The 25,825-nt window shown below is 37.2% G+C and overlaps 1 protein-coding gene across 1 annotated transcript in view; it reads right to left on the reverse strand.

Moving 5' to 3' along the window:
- Positions 1-25,825, reverse strand: part of dnah12 (dynein, axonemal, heavy chain 12) — a 278,731-nt gene that overhangs the window by 23,518 nt on the left and 229,388 nt on the right. Inside the window, exons 58-67 of the mRNA XM_072582341.1 lie at positions 24,071-24,263; positions 20,484-20,656; positions 17,742-17,882; positions 14,115-14,273; positions 9,011-9,155; positions 4,588-4,738; positions 4,024-4,277; positions 2,092-2,232; positions 1,843-1,980; positions 55-288 (exon numbers count right to left, since the gene is read on the reverse strand). Coding sequence (XP_072438442.1) covers positions 55-288; positions 1,843-1,980; positions 2,092-2,232; positions 4,024-4,277; positions 4,588-4,738; positions 9,011-9,155; positions 14,115-14,273; positions 17,742-17,882; positions 20,484-20,656; positions 24,071-24,263 — 1,729 coding nt within the window. The remainder of the gene's footprint in view (positions 1-54; positions 289-1,842; positions 1,981-2,091; positions 2,233-4,023; positions 4,278-4,587; positions 4,739-9,010; positions 9,156-14,114; positions 14,274-17,741; positions 17,883-20,483; positions 20,657-24,070; positions 24,264-25,825) is intronic.

Genomic DNA, 25,825 nt, shown 5'->3' on the forward strand with positions numbered 1-25,825 from the left:
ATTCAAATGCATTAACAAATATGTCAAAGTGAAAACCAATAAATTATCAAGTACCTTAATGAAGTCAATGTAGTCATCATATTTTCCTTTAGGGGGTATACAGTAATTTCTGCTGGGGGAGAACGAGTACCTTGGGTTCTCTATTAACTCAGAATTGCAAAAATCTGCCAGAATTGTCATTAGTAGACGTCTGTCCCAGTCATCTGTAACACGGCCTCCATAATTACATTCACCAGTAAGATATGTGATGGCTTCAAATGGAACACTCTCATATTCATTTATAAAGAGCTGTGAACAATACAAACACTAAATTATCATGGAGCAAATCCGACACTTTTTGTCACTAAATCTGGAAAGGATTAGAGACTAAAGAATCCAAGCAGATTTAAGGTACCAAATTCAGCAAACAACTGGCAGATCAGATTAGGGTGGACCTTGATGCGTTACTAACTTAGATGAAATTGCTTAAAGCATGAGAAAGGATACCATATAACCTTCAATGTCTTCAAGCTCGGGAAAGGAAAATAAATCTTGGCTCCTTATCTGAATTATAGTAAAATCATTATATGAATGCTAGGAAAGAATAGGACCTAGATTGATTGCCAAAAACAAAATGTGCTAGCCAGAGAAAATGTTACCTCCTAGCATGAATGTGTGCAAGGACAAATTGACTTTTTATTTAACCAAATAACATATTACTTTTAGGCTCAGAACTTTAATGTAAAATCTTACTTCTATGTTTCGATAAAAAATAAGGGCCAGGGTTAGGTTGGAGAAGGTGAGGTGGGATTAGAAAAGCAGACACACATGTCATGCAATAAAAATTTAATGAGCACAGCAAGTCCTCATTTAAAATTGTGATTGCATTCCTGAAAAATCACAACTTTAATTTTGATAATTTTAAGTGAAATGCTGTTTTTCATAGGAAACAATGTTCAAATTAGAGTTAGATTCTGTAGGATTTTTCTTATTATAATAAAAGCAATAAAACAGAATACCATGGAAGTTGAAATACTTTACATTGATACATTTCTGCGTTGGTAAATGAAAGAACTTTTAGAATAAATTAAGTTAAAAAATATACAAGATCAATATAGCTTTCCACTTATAGTACCTTTCACTCATTGTCAACCCTGCTTCTGGAACCATCCGTCCCCTTGCCCTCCTGGTCACTGCAGATCATTCCTGTCTTTTAACTTGGGCCTCTTCCCATTCCCACCTTTCCAACTTTCAGCCTCTCTATTTTACTTGTGGGCTCTGTCCTTCTATGGCCCTCTGACCTGCGACCTTTATCTGTCCCTGACCCTCCAACATGTGGTCTCTCTTAATCCCATCTTGTGATCGAGATCCAAAATAGTCTGGAGTTCTGGCATTGTGAAATTGCAGGTCTATTGGTCTAGAAATACCAAACTGGAGCTGTTGTAATCTATATATTTTTTTAAATGCTCCTGCTCACTGCTTCCCTCTCCTCAACCCTGGATATCAGCAAGGTCCCTGGAGATGGCCTCCCCTTTGAAAAGGAGCACTTTAATAGTTTTTTTTGCTTGAATAAAAAATTCTTCATAATTTAGTACAATTAAACAAAGAAAGTCAAATTATCATCATTTTATACAGCTTTTAGGATAGTAGGACAGTAATGATATCACACCATTTATATTTCTTTGCAATTTACTCTAAGAGATTTGCAAGTCACTAAATGGTGAACACAAAATCAAGTCTATATGCAAGGCAATCATTATCCTGCTTGTGAACTGTGTGTTGCATGATATTATATTTGAAATTGGTATTTGTTACTTCTTTGTTTCTTAGCCACTAAGTCATTCAGTGAAGCTTTCTTTTTACCTGCAACTGTCTGATACTGATACGCAGGTCAGACTCATTAAATCCATATGGAATATTCCAGCCAAGAGGACCAAACTTCCTCCTCTCCTGGACAATTGCATGGAAAAAGCAAAGTCCAAAAAGAAGTTTCTCCCAGACCTGATTGAATCAATTAGAAATAGAAGAAGTAAAAATGAGAAATACAATTGAACACAATTTGATCATAAAATTTAACTGTAACAATTTGTACAGCATGAAATCTGAACTGACCATTTCCTTTCCAACGCAGTTATTAAAAAAAGTGGGGTCAGAAATAGGGTCAGTGAGGTACGATTGGAGTAGGTTTAATCGGAGACCAGTGGGAGGTTCATTAGTCATTTTCACACCATTCTGCAATATAGTCACTGGAAACTAGAACAAAAGAAAAATGGCAAAATAAAATGTCACATGAATCTTGTGTAGAACTGGAAATCCTCAGTTTGTAAACTGATTCTTTTTAGACAATACTGTTGCTAGTTAATGTATCTTACATATTAGAAAACAATACTTGCCTTTTATATAAGTTTCAAAATCACAAAAATCTAATTATCATTTTATTTCTTAAATTGGTATTTGTACCTTCTTTGCTTCTTGCATATAGTCACTGAGCCTTTCGGTGAAGCTTTCACGATTGATCAGTTTTCAAACTTTTGTTATCCAAACTTAAAGTCTCAGCACAGAACATACTTTCTGCCATTGCACTTACTCTAATTAGTTTGCCAAATACAATACGTCTTTGTTAGGAAATCAATTAGCCTGCTTTGAAGTAGCTGAAGTCATAGCTGAAGTCCTCAAGGCCCTAGAGGACTATAGAGCTGCTCTCTCAACTGAAATAACTAATGGTGAGTTTAATGGTGAGGGTCACCACATCTTAGCTGAGGAGCAAGATTAAGAAGGCAGGATATTCATGTTGCACTAAGCCGATATAGGAACTAAACATACGCCATTGGCATCACTCTGCATTGCAAACCAGGTGAACTAACCAAATCCCTCTTAGTGATATAACAATAGCTCTTAGCTTTTGCCTGTTCAATTTTGATACAGTGACTGCAGTGAACAGTTGCAATGATTGGGATATTAAAGTCTCTGCTGGGATTCCTTTCATTGAGGGGCATGAATTATAGATTTGGTGGCTTGCCTATCACTATCTGATTGAACTCAAAGCTCACCCCATAACAGAGAGTGGGAAGATACTGAAATTGGCAACCTGCTTAACATATGTAAATAACAAACTAAAGATCAATTAAGCCTGTGACCTTCCTTCCACCCTGCATATGTCACAAAAGCCACTTTTCGAACCTCACCCTGTGGTTCCAAAACACTCTAGCCCCCTGACTTCTCTCACACTGGCTTCCTTTATGGGTCTTGCTTGCAGTCCTGCATTGTCGAGATTGTTTACTGCAGGAGCTGATAGCCCATCAGATTTGTGAAGCTCTCCAAAAACAGGAGATTGGCATGGAATAAGGTATAAAATAAGAAAGCTGAAAGTTGTGATAGTCTATGGGAAAATAATTCACTAAAACAAAAAGTATTGCACGGACACAGTATAGAGAGAAAAGTTTGTTTTGTTAGAAGGGCTTAGCTAAAACACCTGGCTAAAAATGTTTATGGGTCTGTAAAGAATAGGACAGAGATATAATGTGTTTTGAATTTCCCAGATAGAAATCACTTTGTCATATGCATTGCCATTAGTTTGCATTTTTACTATCTTAAAAGTTGTTGCTATACACCTAATAAATCTGTGAATGCCTAACATTCAATATCATTCAATATATATAACCAATTCAATATTATATAAATAATAACACATATCCTCCAATATTTCAAACTGTAGACAGTCTATACTCTTAAGTCAAATCATTGAAGAAATATTTTATTATCACAAGCATTAACAAAATAAATACAATTTTTTTTTTGTCAAATTATATTGTAGTATTTAAAACTTAGTTTTCATCCAAATAAACCTGGATTATATAGTGATTTGGCTGATCAATGTATAAGCAATTCTAGAATTGAATATATCTGCTCCAACATTATCATAGTTTAAAAGTTACCTATGTGCTGTATTTGTCACTACACAGCAATATTTCGATATGAAAAATATACAAAAGATAATTTAAGTTATCAACAGTTTTATCATATCATGAAATACTTTGTCAGTACCTTAGGAGAGGGGTAACTAGTGAGCCAGAGCCTGAAGTCTGGGTGACAGGTGTCAGCGCTGAATTCTTCACAAATCTTTTCCAGAGTTGACATCCAAGACACAGCAAGGTGGCAATTCTGTAGACACACCCAAGTGCCATCAAGCATACCTTCTTTAACCATTTTGGCAGCAATTGGGCCCTGTCCCTGACCAAGCGAGATGGACTGGAATTGACTTCGATCCATGTTTTTATCATTTGTTAATTTTAATAAACCTACAAAGTGGAAGGAAATGGGTTTAGTCTCATAGTTTGTTTAAGTGCAAAGTGAAGCTAAAAGTTCAGCTCAAGATTCTAACTTGTCGGTAGAAGAGACAAATGCTGAACAAAACAGGACTATTGTACAATAAAATTCTGATGGCAATTGTGGGAAAGGAGCACTAGATATACATTTCATGAATTAAGTGCAATTCTTTTTGAAAACTGTATGATGGCAGTATATTATTTGTTTAAAAGTTGAATACACACACACAAAAGAATAATTTCTATGTAATAAAATTAACAAAAAAACATCAGGTCCACTCACTTGCCATTGGATCAGCCCCTGGAGAGAGTATAAACAAAAGTGGTATTGCGGCGTTGGAATCTGCATAACTCTTCGCTAAATCAAATGGAGGCGGCTCCACAAACCTCTTCCCGAGCTTTTCAACAACAAAATTTGCCACAGCTGGGATGATCTGAAGGATAGAATAATTTTTTTTAAGAAAGATGCCCTAATAATTTTATTAGCACCCCCTAAATTTTTTAAAATGTTTTGTCTCACAGATATCAAGGCGCTTATGTGTAACATTTTCAGCAGACAATTATAAAAATGAAAGAACAAGAAGATTAAATTTCCTCAAACTTTGGCTAAGTGCCAATTTCAGGAACTTTCATGGAGGGTTACTTTCTGCAAGCTCTATCAAGTTTTGTTGCAAAGTTTTATGATATTCACTCAACTAACTATGAACCACTCTTGCACCATTTTGCACCAACAGTGGAAGTTTTGCTAGACTTTCTGGGGTTACTGTCACCTGTGCCATATTTAAAATCCAGTTGAAATGCTGTAAGCCAGGAATTGCCTTTCACAATTACAGGTTGTAAAGAATTATACAAAGAATGGACAATAGAGGCAAGTTAGCATCCCACTTTGCTGACAAGCACTTGGAGGTCTCATGGAGATGAAGGTGGACGGAAGCACCATTGTCTTTTTTCAGGACTGCCAGAGGAAACCACATCACCAGGACCTCTCAGTCTAGTCTTAAGCTGCCACCCAACTCAGCGTGATGTCCAGGTCCAAAGGAATACCCACCAATGCATGAAGAAGGTTAATGATCTTTTGTGCTCCATAAGAGTAATTGCCAATATCTACTGTCTGTAATCTCACACTAACTCTGACTGTGCCAATGTATACACCTCCCGTAAGACCATAATAAATAGAAATAGGAGTAGGCTGTTTGACCCCTCGAGCCTGCTCCACCATTCAATGGGGCCATGTCTAATCCAACATTCCCTATACTCACTCTCCTATCTTTTACCTGTAACTCTTGACTTTCCTGCTGATCAAAAATCTAGCTCAACTTTAACTATACACACTGACTGTGACTCCTCAGCTTTCTGTGGCAAGGATTTCCAAAGTCTCACAACCCTCTGAGAGAAGAAATGCTTTCTCATTTCGCTCTTAAATTGGCCCCTTTATTCTGAGACTATGCCCTCTGGATCCAAACTTTTCCATGAGGAGAAACATCCTTTCAGCATTTACCCTGTTAAGCCACCTAAGAATCCTACATGTGCCAATGAAATCCCCACTCATTCTTTTAAACTTCAGTGAGCAGAGTCCTAGCATGTTTAAACTTTGCTCATGAGACAATCCCTAAGTGCCAGGGATCATCCAAAAGAGTGTTCTCTAAACTGTCTCCAATGAAATATCTTTCCTTACATGAGGGGATCAAAACTGCTCAAAGTTTTAGAGGTGTGGTCTCATCAGCACCTTGAAAGGTTGCAGTGAGGCTTCCTTATTCTTATACTCCAACTTCCTCAAAATAAGGGTCAACATTCCCTTAGTATACCCGATTAACTGCTGCAGCTGTGTCCTAGCTTTTTGTGTTTCGTGCACAAGTATCCCAAGTCTCTTTGTTTGCAGTTTTCTGCAGTTCTATTAATGTTTTGTTCTCCCTTCCCATATTATACTTCATTTACCAACTTTTTGCCCACTTACCTACACTATCAATATCTCTCTGTTTATATCCCTCTCACACCCTGCTTTCCACTTATTTTCACACAGTCTGCAAATTTGGCTCCAGTACATTTACTTCCTTCCTCCAAGTCATTAATATATATTACAAACAGTTGCGGACCCAGCACTGATCCGTGTGGAACCCCACTGGTCACAATCACCAACCTGAAAAACAACCATTATCCCCACTTGCTGTTTCCTGCTCATTAGCCATTTCTCTTTTCATGCTAGCATACTGGCTTCAACACTGTGGGCTTTTATGACTAAACCTTGTGTGAGATACCTTGTTGAAGGCCATCTGGAAGTCCAAATACAACGCATCTACTGGTCCCCCTCTAGCCACAGTGCTTGAGAATTCCTCAAAGAACTTCCAGCAAGCGTCATGTTCTATCATGCCCACTGTTGTACAACATCATCCCCCAACTACTCTTACCTACCACATTGTCCCAAATACTAATGATGCAAGTCCTCTGCGCTTCCTACTCATGAACAACTCTCTGCCTTTCCTCCACCTGCACCCACACTATTGCTGTGCTGCCGACTTTCATCTTACTCAATTCCTGCCTTTGACTCATTGCAGAAGAAAATAGCCAACAATTGGGCAGAGAGGGTCAGTATGATTGGTGGGATGCTTGTCATTGGGGGAGGTTGGGCAAGATGGATGCCATGGAAGATGATGGTGAGCTGCAACTACTAGCTAATCACTCTGACTTCCATGTTGGGAATTAGGGCTGTCTAATTTCTCTCTGCTTCTTAGGAAAACTCCATTTAAAGAAAGCAAGATTAATAAGCTATTAATACAAGAGAGTTACAGTTTACGCCACAAGATTCTCAGACATTTTTTCTTAATGTCAAGAATCTCATTTTCTATATTCTGTTTTCTCAGAACTGTTTTGCCAGTGCTCATGCCATTCAGAGGCTGAGAAAACTTTGTCCAATGTAATAGCAAGATAAACCCAGTTCCTTCTTTGTACCTGAAAATTCAGTCACTGAAAATAATTGTTGCCTTTCCCTGATTAAATAGGCTATGCAATTTGAAGTTACAACAATTTGATCACATGTCAAATAATTCTGTACCTGGTAAAACTAAACTGAACAAAAAAAGAAGCTGTAGTGCATCGTTCCACCAACTCTTCTCCAAACAGATTCCATATTATTTCATGCAATCAAAAAAACTTTTAACTGAAGACAGTCCACTAAAGAAATGAATCATAGAATTCCTACAAGTGCAGGAAGAAGCCACTCAAGTCTGCACCATCCTTGGAAAAGCATCCCACCCAGACCGAGTCCCCCATCCTATCCATATAACCCCACATTTACCAGAGCTAACCCATTGAGCCTACACATTCCTAAACACTGTGGGGAATTTAGCTAATGGCCAATCTACATGTTTGGGAGAAAGCCAGAGCACCTAGTTGAATCCCACACAGGTGGGGGGAGAATGTGCAGACTCCACACAGTCACCCAGACTGTCATAGGACATAGAAGACATTAAAGAGTGCAAATTAAAGAAGTGTTTATCTAAAACAATTGTCTGATGAGAAAAGGAAGCCAGATTTTTATAAAAATGCACATCTCAAAGTACAGAAGTAAAATCAGATCCACTTGCATATTCTTTGAGCACTCAATTCTGCTAGATAAAAGTACAATTACCAGGAGCACAGTTAATTTAGGATAAATTTAGATTTACCAAGTAATTTTGAAAGTTAGGTGATTTAGTTGAGTTTCTATGAGAAGTTGATTTGTTTTGAATTATCTAGTTTGATTCTATTTCAACACTCTCCAAGTAGTCTTCGACAAGAAATGTGCAATTTTAGCTTAGATAGTAGGGGGTTTAAGTAGGATATCAAGTTTTGTAACCAACTAAACTTATAATCAAAATTGAAACTCCAGCACACCATTGAAAAAAAGTACTATATTGTCAAAGACAATATCTTTATTAAAAATTGTTAACCTGAAGCCCTTTTTTTTGTAATTTTTGTGGCAACTGTAGCCCTGGACTAGGAACCAAGAGTCAATAATAGTAAAAAATTGATTTTGATTGAATGGTAGGAATGGATTAGCAATTGTGGAATCAATGGAAAGAAAACCAAATAATTCAAACAACTAGCAGCTGATCCACCATCAGTTAACTTGCAATTTCACTGAAACTGAATTTGACCCTGTATGTGTAATTCCATACTGCAAATTGAAAAACTGATAAACTGGTACTACTAAAAACAAACATGAAAATTACACAATTGTCACAGAAATCAGGTTGTTTAGCAGCTTCTGGAACATGAAATTGCCACCACTATTCAATCTGGCTCTTACAGAGTTATAAAGGCCCTTAATTCCTTTATGGCATCCAGAAAATAGGAATAAATGCTGACTTGTTATTTTTGACCATATCCAAAGGAAAAGGAAAATGGATATTAAAGATTCCATATCAGTAAACCAGAAGGTACAGTCAAAATTCCTTACATAATACTGCTAAAGAAAACGTTAGTGTAAATATTCATTTTGGTGCAACATAACTGCCACTACTCATCTCAAAGTAATTTATTACTTGGAGATGTTTTGATTGGTGCAGGTGCTGTAAATGAGACCTTATGTTGTAAAATAAAAAAAAGTGGAATATAACAGAAAAAAAAATGCAGCAGTTAAAGAAATTAAAGCAGTTAACGTTTGTTCAAGTAATCAAAAACTAAGAATACATTTTATTATTGAAAAATGAGGACTTATTTGTCTTTACCTTATCTGGCCTAAGTGCCCTGAGAATGATCATCTTCTGAAGTTCATTGATTTTGTGATCCCAAGGTTGTGGCAAAGAAACAATGTGTGGGTCTTTACTTTCATAAATCTTGCGCCATTCTCCAGAGGACTTGGCGAAATGATCCCTAATTGGAAAATGGGGAAATTGTTAAACTTTCAGTTTTATATCTTGCTATTTCAGGATATTACTGCTTTGTCACTGTCATATAAAATAAGAATCAAACTTTGCAAAGCTAATGACATTTTTGAGTTTTTGAACTTTATATTCATATGAATGTAACAAATGCCTATTCATAATTTCAGTTGAAGAAAGGAAAAATATGCAAATATGCAGAATACTTTTAGTCAAAGGTTAATAAGTTATAAATATTAGGCAAGTCAAATCTTCAACTGGGTAATCAACAGACTAAGGGAGCATTTCTCTGCCTGTATTACTCTTGATGGTGCTTAAAAGTTTAAATTAATTAAATAATAATTCATGCTACTTTCCTTATAAACTAATGTTGAGCTTGATCATTTATGGCTGTTTAATATGTTGACAACAGCATGCCATTCAAGCAAAAAGGAAAAAGTAGTAGTGCCTGAACTAATCTGAGAGAAAGTCATTTTGCCATGGCTGCAAGGACCTAGAACAAAATAGGATTGATATGTAGCGAGTACTGAAAACTGATGGATGTCGCTCCTGACAATTTCCAACAGCTTACCTGTACTCTCATCTTCAACATTAGCAAAGCTTCCTGAAGCACGCATGACAGAACATGGCAAACAATTGTAAACACAATGTGTAGCTATCCCTCACTCCCTGACAAGACCATCACTGGGAGACAATAAATGTGATTTAGAATATTCAAAAATGAATAAGGTTTTGCTAATATTGGGTTGTACTCAATACTTTAATGTAGACAGTCATTCATACAGCCTTATGTACCTTTTGAAAAATTAAGTTCTGATGCTTGGATTAGTCTGAAAGGTCTTGTAAAACAGTTCAACAAAATTGCTGCATAATCCGTGCATGCTGCACTCTGCATAATTGCATCAAGCAAACAGGGGAAGGAAGCTTAAGAATGAGGAAAGTGGTAGAAGAGTCTTCCAGGAAGAAGATGAGGACATTAAGCAGGAGGACATCACCTTTGCATGATAGAGTGCAGTAGCATCAAGCACAATCAATCAAAGAGGACTTAACTGACTCCCAGCTCCGGTAGATGTGAATTAGGTGCAGTGACCACTCATTGACTGTAACTTTGTTCCTGTTTGAAAGGTCAGCAATCCCTGTTCTTAGAAGCAACTACAACTTGTGTGTGCTTGTTTTGTTTGTGATTTCATTTGCATTCACTAAATAAAAGTGAATGTTTTGAACCACTTGAAGGCGTTCCTGTGAGTGATAGTCCCACATTGAATAATGAGGAAATTGCTAGTTTGTACTAATTTGGATAAAGAGTATCACTGCCTCAGACAGGGTTGTAAGATGGGAGGAGGACATGTCGCTTAATACTTAAATAGCAATAGATGGAAGATTGTGCGCTTGTATGTGCAATGGTGTGTCAGCCATGCCACCTAAGCGCCCTGAGAAGCATTGGTTTGTAGTTTCTCTTTCACTACATGCACACTGAAGTACAATTCTAGACTGCAGTCCAACAACATACATTAACTACAAATCTCTGTTTCCTGTCACACAGCTAATTTTGTATCCATGTCACTACTGTCCTTTTTCTTTACTGAGTTCTAAGTTTGTTTACAAGTCTGTTGTGCAATGCTTCAATAAATCCCTTTGGGAAGTCTATTCTTACAATTACAGATATTGTGTTACTATTTGGTTAAGCACCAGTAACTTTGTTTCTCACTCAAAATACATGAGAATAAAGCCAAAAGATTGTACAGTTTTGAACAAATTAAATTTTGTTTGACAAAGTTAGAAGACTACAGAAAGTAGAATATATACACAAAATATACTCTACTATTCAGAAATAACATGAGATAACAATGGGAAACAATCAAATTATGGTCAAAGACCCCAGATGGCATATCAAATGTAGATGTGGTCATAACAGGTCAAATGGATTTCTCAGTAACAAAGCCCTCTTCCCTCCCACCAAGATGTGAGTGAAACTGTCCTTCACCAAATCATAATAAAATTCCTCGGATGCTGCCTGAACTGCTATACTCTTCCAGCACCACTAATCTAGAACATAATAAAACTTTGTCCATTTTACAAGGCATTCCAGTTCTTTACTTTTGAAGATCTATCTTCACAACTGTCTCACAAACTGTTCTGTCATGGAACACATCAATGAGAACTAACATTCTAGTAGTTCAGTCTCTTTCCTTGGACTGTTTCTCCCTGGATTCATGAGATTATACTCCAACACCTATTCATACCACAATTCTAGCTCTTTTGTAGATAGATGAATTCACTAAACTGACAGTACTCCTGGGTTTCTCCAAGTTCCAGTATTTCACAGCTGAACCAAGCAAATATCATATGTGGGCTTCCTTCATCACTACTCTCAAATGAACTGAATAATTAATGGCTTCCAGAGCTTCTTTGAGACTCAAATCTTAGCAAAGTCATGGGAAGCATTAGTCACAACTAAGCTCTAATTATCTCAAGTCTGCTACAGCTGCGTAGTTTTAACAAGGAGCCTTTTCTCCTGTTGCAGAACAATCCCACTCATGCTTTCCTTGTTCCCATCACATGGGTCCTATGGTTGTAATATGACACCACTAATTGGTGCAGTCCTGTTTGCAGCTGCATAAAATAGAGAGCATGGAATACAGTCCCACTCTGTGCTTGCACCAGAATTGCCAGGGAATTGTACCCCTGGCCCTTCACCCAAAGGCAACAAGTTTAGGTGTCTTAACATCAACATTAGTCACATCAACCCTCTCTGTAATTTCACCACACTTCTCCAGCATGTTATTTAAACTGAATTGTTCTTCACAAATAACTTATCTTTGCCAAAATGATGATTCATTACTTACTGAATTATTGTTCAAACAAGTTTCCTCATTAATGAGGTTAATATTTTTTGTTCTTGATTTAAAATTTTGTTGGTTCTGTGGATTGCAATTCTGGTTAGACATTCTTATTATCAAGTCTACTGACACTTCAGCTCTATTCCACTTTATCCCTAGTTATTCCAACATCACTGAAGAAGGAAGCTTTATTTTTATTTGTCCATTTCAGAAGCAGTAACTTATATTTATCATAATTTCAAAAACAAACAGGACAATAAGAAAACCTGTAAAAGTCATAGAAAATATAGAAGTAGAACATGCAGATGACATTGCATACAGTTCTGGTCACCACACTACCAGAAGGATGTGGATGCTTAGGAGAGGGTACAGAAAAGGTTGACCAGGATGTTGCCTGGTATGGAGGATTTTTGCTATGAATAAAGGTTGTCTAGACTGGGTTTGTTTTCACTGCAGTCGAGAAGGTTGAAGGGCAACCCTAATAGAATTTTATAAGATTGTGAATGCCATGGATAGAGTCAAAAGTATAAGGTTTTTTCTCGGGGTGGGTGGGTCAATTACTAGGATTACAGGTTCAATGTGTGGGAGGTTTAAAAGAGATGTGCAAGGCAAATGTTTCACACAAAGGGTGGTGAGTGCCTGGAACATGCTGCCAGAGGAGGTGGTGGAAGCAGGCACAATAGCAGCATTCAAGAAGCACCTGGACAAATATTTGAATAAGAAGAGAATAGAGAGATACGGATATTGGAAGTGAAGATGGTTTTAGTATGGAAGAACAAAATGTGCCAGTGCAGGCTTGGAGGGCCAAAGGGCCTGTTCCTGTGCTGCATTGTTCTTTGTTCTCTTTGTTCTTTGACAAGCAAAATTAGAGGAGGAAAGAAAGAATGACAACAATGATAAAGGGAAATTCAGTTACAGGAATTGAAAAACACAGATATTAATTACTATTGCCAGTGAACACCACCACATGAGATCAGCTAGTTTGATAGTTTTAAAATTTATTTTGTGTTCTCATTGGAGAGCCTGCACATCTGAGGTTTCAATGTATCAGACAAAAAAGCATGAACATTATAGTCGACGAATCAGAATTATAGTTGCCACAAGCAGTGATTAAAATGTCTTGTCAATCAGGGATGGCAGTCCTAATCAAAGTGAAACACAGCTGCATCTTTCCTTGATTGTCCAAGGTTTGGTTGAAGCATGGAGAGAGAAAAAAATGTAGGTGGTAAATGCATGAATAACGAAGACTGTTGGTGTTTGGCTGTAGCATGCAGGGTGAGATCTTCAAGAGAGGGCAGAAGAGTACAGCAAATCTTGGATGTATATGTTTTGATTTTGTACCTCCATAAATTAACATTTCTGATCTCTGATAACTTTTAAAAAGAAATGTAAATGTATTGTTAACAACAGAAATGATGACAGAACAAGATTCCACGTCTTAAAAGTTTTATAACAACAAAAAGTTAAAAGCACTATTACTAAACACTATCATTGTATGCGAATTACATTTTAAACTAAAGAACAGAAAGATTACCACAAGCCAAAAAAATACACTTCAAAGGAACACTTTCTGCCCTGAAAATACTGAAGGTAAATAGCCAGGGCATATCCAGGATTTGAAGCCAGGACCTCTCACATGCCAGTTCAATACAAGCTCCAAGCCAGAATCATACCCCTTGACCAATGAACCATTGGCTTGTCTATATAGTGTATGCATTTTTAAAACAAAATGCTTGGTGTTAAGGTTCAATGGGCTTACATTTCTCCATAAAGTGGAGAATGGGATGAACCTCATATAGGAGGAGAAAGACTGGGTAACAGCAGTTAAATTGTAATAGATAATAATAATAAATACATCTTCAATTGTATAACTTCTATACAAAGGAAAAAAATATTCTTGTGTTATATTTTGAAAGTATCTGTGAAAGTTTTATAACATTTAATGAGGGGGGCCTAAGAACTCCAGATTTTCCTGAAAAACTATTCTAGTTTTGATTTTTAAAAGTTATTTCCTTGTACTTTTAATCTGATATAATATGGTTATTTAAAACTGGTGAGAAGAATAATAACCAGCCTGTAACTATGTTGGCAGACTGGCAAAAAGCTATTACCTTAGTCCTTGTAAGCTTGGTAGATCACTTGCACGACAGATCTCATCCCAGCTCTTGTCTTGCAGCCAGGATGGATCAGGGTTTGCTAATTTGTTCTGCAATCCTACTCCCCCTGTTAGCAGGAACATAAATTCGTGATAATTGATGTCGTGTCTTGCCCTGGATGTAAAGGTGGAAAATAAATGATTAATTTAAGTAATTCAAAGGTTGCTTGAGAGTATAAAGTGAAAGATTTCCTTCTTTCATTTCAGTATGGTAAGGACAGAACAGAAAATGTAATGATAAAAGTTATCTAAAATGGCAGAAATATACCACTTTAGCTTATGGCTCACTGTCTGGTAAATTCCAGTTCACAATGAACACTGGAAGTCAATGTGAATGTTACAAAAATGGAATCACGAAATACTGAAACCGTAGGTTTTCTTTAAATTTGTTTATGAGATATAGACTTTGATTTGATTAGATTAGATTAGTTACAGTGTGGAAACAGGCCCTTCGGCCCAACAAGTCCACACTGACCCGCAACCCACCCAGACCCATTCACCTACATTTACCCCTTCACCTAACACTACGAGCAATTTAGCTTGGCCAATTCACCTAACCTGAACATTTTTTGGACTGTGGGAGGAAACCGGAGTACCCAGAGGAAACCCACGCAGACACGGGGAGAATGTGCAAACTCCACACAGTCAGTTGCCTGAGGCAGGAATTGAACCCGGGTCTCTGGCACTGTGAGGCAGCAGTGCTAACCACTGTGCCCGTGCTGTCTGGTCCAACATTTATTGGCTATCCCTAGTTGCCCAGAGGGTATCTAAGTGTCAACTGCATAACTGTGGGCCTGGAGTCACATGTAGGCCTGATCAAATAAGGATGGCAGATTTACTTTCCGAAAGGATATGAGTGAACTGGATGGGTTTTAATAACAACTGGCAGTGGTCACCATTAGACTTGCTTTTTATGACAGATTTTTATGCATTTCAAATGTCCCCATCTGTCATGGAGGGATTTGAATCAATGTCCTTAGAAAATTAGCCTGGGGTTCTGGATTACCCATCTAGTGATAATACCACAACATCACTGCCCAGGCACCCCCTTCAGTGAAGTTACTTTCACTGAGATGCATTATTATTGTACACTAATGTACACTTATTTCATACTTTGAAATTTATGCAAAATATAATCAAACAGGAAAGGTTGCATGTGCATTGTGCTTGGGTTTCATTCCTATTTTCAGGAAACGTTTGCCAAACTAGTCAAATGTGGTGTAATAAGATGATTGAGGTTTGATACTAATTGAGGGATAAGGACTAATGTGACAAAAGGAGCCTGAGAAGAATGGATATTATAACAACAATTACAATCAGTAGATCACTGAAAGTATTTAAAGAGGAGGCAGATAGATTTTTTGACATACCGGTGGTGAGTTGAGCACAATGGGGAGCTGGCATGAAAGAGGACTTAAGGCCTGGACAAAGCAGGCATGATCTAATTAGCGAGGCAGGCAGGATTGAGGAGCTGAATGGCTAACCACCCTCCCGACCCTATGTTCTTATGTTCTTACAAGTTTGATTGTAAGGCATCTTGTAACCATCACTGAGCATACCTCCAAATGACCATCGTCCTGATGTTAGAATTATCTCTCCAGGAATTTATCCAATCATTTTTGGAATGACAGAGCTGTGCCAGAAACAGTAAACCACAAATATACAGAACACGTTTTCTGGATCATATTACATAAATAAAACAGAGTGCCAGAGAAGCTCAGCAGTTTTGGCAACATCTATGGGGAGAGAAAAAGTTAGTGTTTTGAGTCCAATCTGACTCCTCGTATTACTGAATTCCTTGCGACCTACCAAGGCAATGAAATTAACCTGTCTAGTTGTTTTGCCTGCAGCTTTTGCCATGTTTGAGCTTGGCATCTTCTTTGGACACTTCTCCACTGTCTGACAGCTGGGTGACATTGTAGTTGCTTGCAGTAGAATCATAGAATCCCTACATTGTGGAAGCAGGCCATTCAGTCCATGAGGTCCAAACCAACCCTCCAAAGAACATCCCACCCAGACCACCATCCCTACCCTATCCCTGTAACTCTGCATACCCCATGAATGATACACCTAGTCAGCACATCCCTGGATACTATGAACAGTTTAGCATGGCCATTAACTTAACATGCATCTCTTTGGACTGTGGGAGGAAACCAAACAGACTCGAGGAAATCATTCAAACTCCAAACAGCCACCCGAGGCTGGAATTGGATCTGAGTCCCTGGTGCTGTGAGGAGCAGTGCTAACCACTAAGCCACTGTGCTGTCCCTTGTTGTTTTGTCTATCCACAGATTCAACTCAAATTACCTTTTCCCACTCCCATACTGTTAGCTCTGGTGTAGTCCATGGATTTATCCACTAAACCTGCCCTTTTATTTCTCAACTACCTGCTGCATTTTAGCAAAATTGTTTGAAAACACAGTAGTCAGCTTTCATGGGTATATGCAAGCACTCAGTTCCACCACTGAATTACCTCTCTTGATTATTCTATTCCTGTAAAAGAATAACAGAAATTTCCTCAAACTAATACTGGGAAAACAGAAGCTATCATTGGTTCCACAAAATCCTTTCACGAGACATCAACTACATCCTTCTCCCCAGCAACTGAGGCTGAACAAGACTTTTTGTAAGAGTTGAGTTATCAGCCACATATTCAAGCCACTATAAAGACCAGCTATATCTATCTCTGAACCATTACTGGACACCACTACTGCCTTTGCTCATTCATGTTCCAGTCTTGACTATTCCAATTTACATTGGAAAGGCCAGCCTTTTACATTCTACTGCATTCTGATGAAGTGTCATACCAGACTTGAAAAATTAACTTTTTTTGTCTCTCCACAGATGCTGTTAGACCTACAGAGTTTGTCCAACATTCTGTGTGTTTGTTTCAGGCTTCCAGCGTCAAGACTGTTATGCTTGTATCTTACTCTCTGTAATCTTTGAAGTCACCCAAAACTCTGCTGCCTATGCCTCAACTCACAACAAGTTCCATTCACCAAATACTCCTATGCTCACTGATTTACAATGGTTTTCAGTAATGCAGCACAGGAGTTTTAAAATTCTCTTTCTTGTTTTCAAATGCCTCCATGACATTATCCCTTTCACCCCTATCCCTCCAACCATTCAGTATCTCTGCTCCTCCAATTCAAGCCTCTTGAGCGTCCCAAATTTTAATCATCCACTATTAATGTTGTGTATGGCTAATTCTTCACCTCTTCCTCATCCAGTTAGTTAGATGTTCTAACAATTATTATCCAGAATATGATATCCACAAAAGTATTAGAATCCACCAACCTCAAAATTATTTCCAGCCCTGTATGTAAATAGAGAAATCACAGTTGTTTGTCCAAACTGCTCACTGATTCAACTAAAATGTAATATGGAATATTTTGTACATTTTTCTTTGAAATCATTTTATATCAAAACTGTAAACAGCCATATAAAAGTGTTTATCCAATGCCTTTCTATATTATTAAATAATTGTATGGATAGCATCAATATTTTTAATTGTTGTCAATAAAACACATTTCTTCAAAAATTACTAACGGTGAGAGAGGATTTTATAAAAACAGTTACTTACAAAAGTAGATTACAGCATAAAAGGAAGGAAAAGAGCAGCTTGTCCTTCTCAAATAGAGAGCGGCAAACATTGGAATACAGGTTATAAGTGAAGTGATCATTCAGGTAACGAAGACGCTTCTCCAAGATTTTAGATTTATTACTAGTGAGGAAATCATAAGACCATATATTATGAAACCAATTATCAAACTATATTCTACAGTATGGATGTCTAAATGTTTTGACTTAGTAGCACACATAGAATGGAAAATGGCAAGTTTTTTATAAACAAAAATAATATAAAGGACCAAATTTAGGAATTTTAAAATTTGGATCAAAAGGCTCATCATTCCTAGAAACTTTTATAAAGAGAGTATTTTTGTTTACTTCAGGCCTTTATACTCCACTGGTCAGAATAATTCACCATTGGTTTATCTTGATTTGCTTCTTTTTGGCAATAATGCAGGCTATTTCATTTTCTCATTATTCCATATAGTTTATATATATTATTGAATTATCATAACAAAACAAAAAAATTCAAAGGTTTATATCCAAAATTTTTACTTGTTATTTCTCTTTACAAATGTGATGTTAAACATTTTTATTTCAGACCTCCAGGATTTGCTGTTTTTCATACATTTCACATTCTTATTTTTTCACCAAATCTCTTAAACAATATAATTTCTAAACTTTCCATTTCAAAAACTAGATTAATTTCTGTTATTTCCCCCACTTAACCTATCAGTCTTGATGAGTACAATACCATCAATTAATTCTTCCTTCTGGTGCACACTCAAATCAAAATGTATTTTCCTTCCTGATTTATTGGCTCTGATCTGCTTTCCATTCCTGTCTGGTATCCCTTCATATTTGCTATTCCAATCTGCTTTGCCTGTGACTTTGGAATTATCCATCACAGAGTGAACATTGCCAAGGTCTTTCAAAATTTCTATATTTGTTGAACTCAAGTAGCATATAAAGCAGGCAGAGTCAAAAATGTGCCATCAAGCTGAATGCCACATTTTACATTCTGTTTGTGTATAACAGATCAATTATGGACTATGGGTGTTACTTATGCACTACTATCCGTGATCTACTACACCACTTAGATGTTATATTTCTTTTTATCACCTCTGAGCATTACTCTCTACAACCTAGTCAAAGTAATTGGGAAATGCAAATGTGGGTTCTTTGTGAAAATGCTGCCCTTAAGCTTCACAAAGAAAATGTAAGTGACTTAGGAAGGTTCAGGGGACCTTTAAACATGGTGAATAGGATCTAGGTCTGGAAATCTGGATCCCATTTTTGGAAAATCTTATCTTCAGGATAGGGGAAAGTTCATAGGCTGTGAAACACAAAGGAATAGTTTATGAACTGACTGGACCATTTAAACTCATTGTGCAGGACAAGCAGATCTGATTTCCACTCCATTAAATGCCACAACTTGCATTATGTATCCCATTATGAAATGTTTTAGATGTAAATGCTATTTAAGTACAGATATGTAATAAAATAGTCAAATATCATGTTATTTAAATCTCCTTTACATTTTAAATAAAATTGCCTGCCTATGGGTGGGAGATTGAAAATATCAGTTCCATATTTTTCAACAGATGTTTGTTGACATAACCCTAAGGGTGATCATTACTGCATATTTCTGTTTGACAACTTTAACGACCTTTCTTTATCATTGTGGAGGATTGTAAGTTCACAGGTTAATTCACAGCTGTAAGACATTATTAAGGGGTAATTTTTCTTTGATGTGGTGTTATAAATATAAATATTTGTTCTTGGAATTTAATGTTTCAGAATTAAATGTATTGAATGTGTTTTCATGAATACTTTTTCTCTAAAATGAAAAATGTAATAGATACTTAGAGCTTTATTTTATTTCATTTTGGCATGGCATCTGAGATTTGCCTGTAGTGGGTATAAGGGAAGTTGGTATGTATGGTGGAAAAGCAAATGGTGGTCATGAGTTGGGATTAAGTTGACACAGGACCTATAACAGGGCCACAGAGATGGGTGGAGGTGCATGGTTAGCATGAAGAGTACAAAAGGGTCATTGGACATGGGGTGGAAGGGCATTGGTTGGCATGGAGGATATGAGGCACCATTGGCAGTGGATAGACGGGCTTGGATTGGCCTGAATATGCTTAGAATGAGGCATGGAGATTTGATTTGAGGGATGGAGGGCCAGAGGGCTTAATACTTAACCACACAACCAGGACAAAATCCAAGGATACTAAGGCAAGCCTTTTAACCTGCCTGCACTGACACTAAGCAGTGCCTCTGACCTATGTCTGGGGCAGCAGATCCAAATCTATCCCATACCCACCAAAGTGACAGTTAGCTTAACTTTTCTCCAAGGTGGGCTCTTTTGTTAAAATAACTTTGGCAGCCTCTTGTGAATATGTTTAGTAACTGACCTCTATGGTAGACAAGCTGCAGAAATAAAACTGATAATCCATGAAGCCAGGTTTCACTCTGAGATTTTACTTGTTCTGCATTACCATCAGCAGGACCATAACAGATGCACTCATTCCCTCCAACTCTATTGTTTGCAAGATTCTAAACATCCATTACGACTGAGATATCAATGTTTCCTTCCAATGCATGCGCACCCCTGGCCTCTCTTCTATCCTCTATGCCTAAGCTGTACATCATTAATTTTAAGAAGGGTGACTCCCAGTCCTTCATTGAATTGTGATTCTGTCAAACAAAATGCAACAATTGAAATGTCCTACAATTTTGATATTCCTACCTGTCATGGATAGAGTGGACATACAGCATGACAAACCAGCTCAGAGAGTACTGATACATAGGGTCTATATTGGCCAGGTCTGCAATGCTGAAGAAAAGAATAGCAGAATGCTTAGCAATTGGTCTGTATCCTTCACGAGATTCTGCAATCTTCAGTTCAGTCCTTTCAGCGATCTAAAACAGATGATAAATAATATAAAGTGAATAAAAGGTGTAAAATAGCTGTAGATCTAGCAGTAATTGTAACTAACAATACCACTCATGCCTTCTTTGTGGAATAGAAAGTGAACATTTAATAATGTGTAATACAGCAGAATTACTTGATAATCTAACTGTAAAACCCATGCTATAAATGGTGACCACAATATAATTTAATTTGATATTTGGTTTAAAGAGAAAAGTAAGATTCAAATCCAAGATTTTAAATTTAAGTAGAGTCATACAGCAAGGAAACAGACTCTTCAGTTTGATTGGTCCACATCGACCATGTTCCCAAACTAAACTAGTCCCACCTGTCTGCGTTTGGCTAATTTCCTTCCAAACCTTGACTATTCATGTACTTACTCAAATGTCTTTTAAATGTCATAAAATGTTGCATCCACCACTTCCTCTGGCAGTTCATTCCACACACAAAGCAGTCTCTGTGTAAAAAAGTTACCTCTCCAGTCTTTTTTAAAACCTTCCCCTCTCACCTTAAAAATATGCCCTCTTGCTTTGAATTTCCCCACAGTTAGGGAAAGGACCCATGCTATTTACCTTATGTATGCCCATCATGATTTTATATACTTCTGTAAGGTCATCCCTCAACTTGCTACATTCCAGTGAAAGAAAGTCCCAGCCTATCCAGCCTATACTTAAACTCAAATCTTCCATTCCCAGCAACATCCAGGTACATTCCCAGCAACATTTCTGAACCCTCTCCAATTTAATAATACCCTCCGTGAGCAAGGCAAGCAGAACAGAATAATTTGTATCCAAGTGTAAGAGGACAAAATATCAGAGGTAGAAGGGAACCCAACAGTAAATCCAAAATTTGATAGATATATTCAAAATCAAGAAGGGTTTTGAACCCGAGGCAACATGAAGAAATATATATTTACAGCAAGTTGTTACATTCTATAATGCATTTCCTGAAATGTTTGTGGAAGCAAATTCAGTAAAACAGTATAACTTCCCAATGGAAACTAGATAAATACCTATGAAAGAGCTACAGAAAAACAACAGGAATGGAGAAATATTAGATGGCTCTAACAAAGAGATAGCAAGGGAAAAGATGCTGCAAAATGTTCATCTCTATGTGCTCTGCATCAAACTATGATACTGTCAAAAGAAATTAAGAAATTATTTGTACTGTTGATAAATCTACATGACTTGATGCTATGCACATTAGGACTTTAAAAGAAATTGGTGTGAAAATTGCAGGAGCAATAATCATAATACCCCAAAACTCCAACGATTTGGAAATTGATAAGAAAATGGGAAATGTTGCTATTATTTAAGACTGGAGGTTAAGTGAATCTAGACATGCCTATCTGTTTAATGTTGGTTTTAAGGTATCGTAATGAATGATCATTTAAACAAACATGAGCATCAATATGGATTTATTATACCTAATTAAACTATCTAAAATTTTGAGGAGTTCATTTACAAAATGAACAGGGAGCCATGTATATTGCCTTAAGGACTTCCATACATATCAAGCAGAAGGAATTATCACCAAAACATAGCTCTCATGATGTAAGAGGTAACTGTGGATATGAACTAATAAGTGGTTTGAATGTAAGAGAGTAGAGATAATTGGAACATGACAAATTCTGATCCCCAGGGATGAGTCCTAGCCTTCTACCATAAATATCAGTAACATGGATGAAGGGATACAAGTTAAATATCTAAGATTTTAGGTGCCACTAAATTTGGAGGAACAGTAAGATAGGAGCAGAAAAATGGTGCCACTAAATTTGGAGGAACAGTAAGATAGGAGCAGAAAAATACAAAGGCAAAGTTAAGCAAGTGTAAATATGGGATAATTCATTTAGGACCAAAAATAGTTTTTTTTTAAATAGTGAAGGGCTAGAAACTGTGAATAACAAAAGGTGTCAAGGTGCACAAATGTTTCATAGGATGCATGTACAAGGAGTACTCAATTGTCAGCCTTTCTCCCAAGAGCAATGGAATACAAAAGGGAGGAAGTTATGTTTAATTTGGCGAATGTTTTGTCAGGCATCACCTACAGTACAGATTCAGGAAGGATACAGTAGTGGGCTTGATGTGGTCAACCTGGGCTTAGAAACATTTTTGACAACTTCCTACATAAAAAAATGATCAGAAATGTAAGATTCCATGGACCCCAAGGGCAGGTGGCAAATTAGATCCAAAACTGGCTCAAGTGGCAGGCAATAAATAAGAATGGCCAACCGGTGCTCATGTGAGTCAAAGACCAATTCCTATTGAGTTCCACAAGATGCGCTACTAGCTCCATTACTTTTAAATGCAATTTAGACTTAGATGGAAAAGTAGTGATTAATAAATTTCCAATTGATAAAATAAATTGGATGTCTGGTTTATAGTGAGGAAGAAAGGTATGTACTGCAAATAATTATCAATGCACTGTTTAGGTAGGTAGAAAAATAACAATTAGAATTCAATCCAGTGGAATATGAAGTAATGGATTTAAAGAGAACAAGGCAAGGGAATACACAATAAATTGTAGAATACTGATAGGTGTATAGGAATATAGGGGCCTTGAAGTGGTTGTCTCTACATCTCTGAAGATAGCCAGACAGGCAGATAAGGTGGCTAAGGTCATTCGGATACTATCCTTTATTAGACGAGGCATTAAATGTAAGAAGAAGGACATTAAGCTAGAATGATATTAAAACATAGATAAGCCACAGCAACAGTGATGAATTACAGAAAGGATGCAATAGCATCAGCGAGAGCACAGTGGTGATTTATGATGATGATAATGCCAGCAATGGAGAATTTTAGCAATGACAGAAAATTGCATGGGATAGAATTGTTTCCTTTGGGACTGAGAAGGCTGAAAGGAGTTTTAAATAAAGTGTGTAAAATTATGATGGGTCTCATAGACAGACTAGGAAGGAATTATTTCCATTAGTAGAGAGTCAAAGCCAGTGGTAGTAGACTTAAAGTAATTGGCAGTAGATTCCAGGGGATTTGAGAAGAAATCTTTTATCCAAAAAAAGTGGTAGGAGTCAGTGGTCCTTACTGCCAGAAAGAGTTGTAAAGGTAGAAAGTAAAATTAAATAACATATACTGGATGTGCCATTCCTACCAAGAGCTAGAAAGTAGGATAGCCTAGATAGCTTTTTCTTGGATTGCAGAGATAAAATGAGCCAAATAATTTCCTTCTCCATTGTAAATTTGCTCTGTTCCTACATTTTGCTCCTCACTCCATCACTAAAATGCTGTTAAATAAGTATTTTGGTGGTAACCCATAATGCAATGGAGCAAGATAAAAAATTCACATGAAGGGAACAGGTTTCTCAAACAAAAATCCATGTTACATTGATTTCCAAAAAATAAGCATTGAATGTAGGTATTGAGAACTCATTGTGGGATTCCTACCTGCTGTTTTTTGCTGATCTCATTAGACATAATTTTGGCAGAGTCCAGGATTTTAATTGCACTCTCGTCTTCCAGAATGTTTCCTTCAGAGCCCTCAAGGGTCTCAAGAATTTTATCCTCAATTTCCTTCAACTGCTTCTTATTGGATGCAGACTGTAATATTAGTGCATTCCGCTCTTCCTCCAGCTCAGGTCTGGTCAGGAACATGAAAAACAATTTTGTGCTTAAAATTTTACTATATTTATAAAAATTTTTAAACAAAAACAAAATATTGTTTCAAATAATGTGTTTTCATAGCTGCTGAAGACTAAAGTAAAAGCAAGTTACGCCAAAAGTAGAGTGCACATGATGACAGCAAGTCAGTTAGTATGCAATGTACACTGATATGTCTCCAGACATTTCTCTTTTCATTAAAAGAAACAAAAATTTGCATGCACTAGCATTTATAGCCACAATGTACCTAAGGTTACCTAATATCCATGGTCAATAAAGAAAAATATCATTCACAACTAACTGTGGTAATTCTAGTCTTCCCACTTGCATTGGTTTGTGCACATACATTTCATCAAGTATCTCTAAACTGTTAAGGTCTTTCAATTATTTACGTGGAAGTTAGTCTTGCCAGTTTTTCTGGTATCCTTTTGTTCCCAGGCTGATGGGTCTTCCCTGGGGCCTGTTGATTTTTTAATGAGTGTTTGATCAGAACAAGATACTTCTTTTTCAGATTCAACGTTTCTGCTAGGTTGACAGCTTCTAGGCTATGTCTAGTTGTTATTGCAACAGTTTTGATTTGAACAAAATCTGCTTCTTGTTCTGTATACCAGCATACTTACCAGTGAGCTTAGCACTCCTGATGACAAATTCGACAAGAGGTTTGCTAGATTATTCATAAATCCAACAAATCATCTCATTGCTTTCATATCTGCTGTATCTTTATTGGAGTTCTCCCCTTCTCAGGATCCAGATGAAGTCCTTTCATGTCAGCTCATGGCAGTTTTAACTGCATCTTTCTTGTCTGTCCTTTCTTCCTTATCACATTTTTTCTTCTACTGTTCTATGTTAATTGCCTCTTCAGCTTTCACTTGTAGGTGGCGTGGTGATTCAGTGGTTAGAACTGCTGCCTCATAGCACCAGGGATCCAGGTTCAATTCTACCCTCAGGTGATTGCCTGTGTGGAGTTTGCATGTTTTCCCTGTGTTTGTTTTCTCCAGGTGCACCGATTTCCCTCCACAGTTCAAAGATGTATAGGTTAGATGATTGGCCATGCTAAATTACATAGTGTCTGAGGATGGGCAGGCTAGCTAGATTAGCTATGGGAAATGCAGGGTGATAGGTTAGGGGAGGTGGGATGCTTTCAGAGGGCCTGCTTCTGCACTGTATAATCATCAAATGCCAGCACCTCAAAGAAAGACTCCTTGACATTTTCTTTCTTTCCATTTTTTAGTACCTCCGCTGTCATTGGGACTTATATCTGCTATATGTTACCTTTCGGTTTGCATATATGAGTAGATGCTGAGTTGGTCTCACATTCTCATCCACTTTGAGATTGTTTACTGAGAAGACATTCAGGACCTGTAACATCAGTTCATTTGTTCACCAGTTAGTTGCCTGGTGATCGGCAAAATGCTACAAGTTTCTTATGGCATATGTCTGTCACCAGTTCAAGCTTTAGGCTTACTTCAACTGAGAAACATATATTATTGGAACTCCATATCTTTAATCTTCCCATTTGTCTCTTAGCTTTGTTTGTCTTCT

The sequence above is a fragment of the Chiloscyllium punctatum genome, chromosome 12 (genome assembly GCF_047496795.1).
Source record: "Chiloscyllium punctatum isolate Juve2018m chromosome 12, sChiPun1.3, whole genome shotgun sequence".
NCBI lineage: Eukaryota > Metazoa > Chordata > Chondrichthyes > Orectolobiformes > Hemiscylliidae > Chiloscyllium > Chiloscyllium punctatum.